Genomic DNA, 2,931 nt, shown 5'->3' with positions numbered 1-2,931 from the left:
CTCTCTCTCTCTCTCTCTCTGTGTGTGTGTGTCAGTCAGTCATGCTGCTGTCCGGCGTGGCTCGAGCGGTCACACAGCACTGCCGCAGGACTCCTGTCCTCACGCTCTTCACCAAGGTAATACTCTCAAACACACACACTCTCAGCGAATCATCTATCAGATCTCTTCCTCGAGCAGCACTCAGGAAATGACTGATAAATGCAGTCTCTGTAGCATCCAGAGTGCTGTTAACACCAGTGAAAGTAAGTATGCATCATAAAGCCTGCTGGAATGATGGAGTGCAGTGTCTGTGTTGTGTTTGTGTTCCAGGAGCTGTGTCCTCTGTGTGATGAAGCCAAAGCAGCGCTGGAGCCCTACAGACACAGAGTAAGATCCGCTCGCACTCCTCAGCTCTGTGTGTGTGTGTGTGTGTGTGTGTGTGTGTGTGTGTGTGTGTGTGTGTGTGTGTGTGTGTGTGTGTGTGTGTGTGTGTGTGTGTCAGTTTGAGCTGCAGGAGGTGGACATCACTCGGCCGGAGAACAGAGTCTGGTTTGACAGATATCATCAGCACATCCCGGTCTTTCACCTGAACGGACAGTTTCTGATGCAGCATCGTGTGAACGCAGTGCTCCTGGAGCGGCGTCTGGAGGAGGCTCAGTAACGTCTGGAGAAGCGCCAGCTGCACCTGATCCTGCTCTCTCTGCGTCATCACCTTCAGTCGCATCATTCTGAAGGAAGCATCAAGCGTCCAATCACCCACAATCCTTTGCACTCATCTAGCTCACAGAAAACAATCAGCACTGAGCTCGACCCATTTCATTATGCGATGCAAGATAAAATAATACATTTGGGAGATGAAGGATTAAATGTTTTCTTCAGTTTTGTTGTGAATGAATCACATAATGCTCAACTGCGTGATGTAAATCCCTGGCGCTTGTCATTACCTGCATTGAATTAATAGAAAGATTTCTAATATAAAGTATTTTTCTGTAATTCATTTTTTTGTGTTATGACTGCAGTGCATTCTCCACATCAATAAGCCAGTGGCCAATGATTGCTACAGAAATATTTGTCTCTGAATTAGGAACGAAACAGTTTTTACTGTATATTATGGTGTTAATGTAGTCAGCCACATAACTGATGTGGTGTTAAGACAGCAGCCAATCACCACTCCAAATTAACATACATGTCACTGTTGGTTCAACTTTGCTTTTTGAACAAGAACAAAATGACTCCAAAAAATGAATAACCACTTCTCCCTTAATAATAGATATAGTGCTATTATTGTTTTTAACTGATGTGCAACCTGTACATATATGTTAACATCTCAAAAAAATGTGTTTTAGGGTTTCATGACCCTTTAAACGTGAAGAGCTGAACATCTGCAGAATCGCTGCTCTCCTGTGGACTGTCCCAGCTCCGTCCGGTGCTTTTAATTCAATACTGTGTGTTTTATACACCACTCAAGCAGCTCTTCTGCTCCAGAAAGCATTAGCTGGACAAAGAGAACTGTAAAAAGGCAGATGTCAGCTGAAGCAGCAAACTACATGACCGCATCGTCATCAGATACTGAATCAAGCTCATCCAACACTGTTCATTCCTCTTTCAAGCAGGAGTCGTGCTTTCATGACCAGAAATAAGACAGAAGCTGGTGAGAGGGCTTTTCTAAAACCTCTCGTGTTCACAAATCAGACGTGCACATTAGCGACCAAGAGTAATGAAAGAAAACCCTGAAAATACATTCAACACTTTACTCAATCATTTGAAGTATAAAGGCTGCAGCAAAATAAAGCATGCATTTCTTAAAATAAAAGGTTAAAAATCAACAGTGTATGCGTAAGGCTAGTGTTTGTTAGATAGTACAGACAAAAGCAGTACAAAATAACACTTCAGCTCTGACAATCTGATCGGTAAAAAACATACAGTACTGAATCTTGAGGTTTAACGGCAGTGTTTTCATCGATCACACGGCCTCACGCAGACGTGCAGCACACAGTCGAAGAGAGACCCAATGCTGCACCTCTTCAGCAGGAATAGACAAAGCACTCATGGTCCAGCTCTGCAGGATAAAATCAGACCTGTGCTACATGTTCCTGCGGTCTGTCTGCAGAAGAGATGCGTCATCACGTAGTGAACTACTTCTGAACAGCTGCTTTAAATACAATGACACATCCATATTCAAACTAGCATGCAAATGAGTCTACTGTCTATAATAATCTCACTAAAAACTATGAGCCATTATAAATCTGTCTATAAAAGAGACCTAAAATGCCATCTTATAAAATTAATATGAACATGATTTAAAAAAAAAAAATGGTCACAGAATCTGACGTGGACGAGTCTAGAAAAGAGTCCTCACTGTTACAAACAAAAAGAAAACATTTGGTTCACTCAATTTAAGCGGATAAACATTTCACAAAATCTGAAACAAACTGAAGTGAAAAAGACTTTAAAAAGCATCATTAAAAAAAAAAAGATTCACTCAGAAAATGGGCCACACAGGAAGGTGGTTCAGCTGGCAGCTCTGATCACATGATCGCACAACCCCTCTTAGCAGTATGAGGATCTCCCTGTGGAAACAGAGCAGATCACTGAGCCAGCAGCTCACACAGACACAGACAGACAGACTCACACACACACACACACACTCAGACAGACAGACTCACACACACACACACACACTCAGACAGACAGACTCACACACACACACACACACTCAGACAGACAGACTCACACACACACACACACACTCAGACAGACAGACTCACACACACACACACACACTCAGACAGACAGACTCACACACTCAGACAGACAGACTCACACACTCAGACAGACAGACTCACACACTCAGACAGACAGACTCACACACTCAGACAGACAGACTCACACACTCAGACAGACAGACTCACACACTCAGACAGACAGACTCACACACTCAGACAGACAGAC

The 2,931-nt window shown here is 43.3% G+C and overlaps 2 protein-coding genes across 2 annotated transcripts in view; one reads left to right on the top strand and one right to left on the bottom strand.

Annotated features, from left to right (window-relative positions):
* cunh5orf63 (chromosome unknown C5orf63 homolog) overlaps nt 1-2,281 on the top strand; it is a 7,878-nt gene extending 5,597 nt beyond the window's left edge. Inside the window, exons 2-4 of the mRNA XM_016445565.1 lie at nt 36-116; nt 310-366; nt 482-2,281. Coding sequence (XP_016301051.1) covers nt 36-116; nt 310-366; nt 482-640 — 297 coding nt within the window. The 3' untranslated portion in view covers nt 641-2,281. The remainder of the gene's footprint in view (nt 1-35; nt 117-309; nt 367-481) is intronic.
* lmnb1 (lamin B1) overlaps nt 1,273-2,931 on the bottom strand; it is a 23,110-nt gene continuing 21,451 nt past the window's right edge. The window contains exon 12 of the mRNA XM_016445591.1: nt 1,273-2,549. Coding sequence (XP_016301077.1) covers nt 2,508-2,549 — 42 coding nt within the window. The 3' untranslated portion in view covers nt 1,273-2,507. The remainder of the gene's footprint in view (nt 2,550-2,931) is intronic.

Source organism: Sinocyclocheilus anshuiensis, unplaced genomic scaffold (genome assembly GCF_001515605.1).
Source record: "Sinocyclocheilus anshuiensis isolate Anshui unplaced genomic scaffold, SAMN03320099.WGS_v1.1 scaffold2271, whole genome shotgun sequence".
Classification (NCBI taxonomy): domain Eukaryota; kingdom Metazoa; phylum Chordata; class Actinopteri; order Cypriniformes; family Cyprinidae; genus Sinocyclocheilus; species Sinocyclocheilus anshuiensis.
This window is presented reverse-complemented; position numbering and strand designations above follow the sequence as displayed.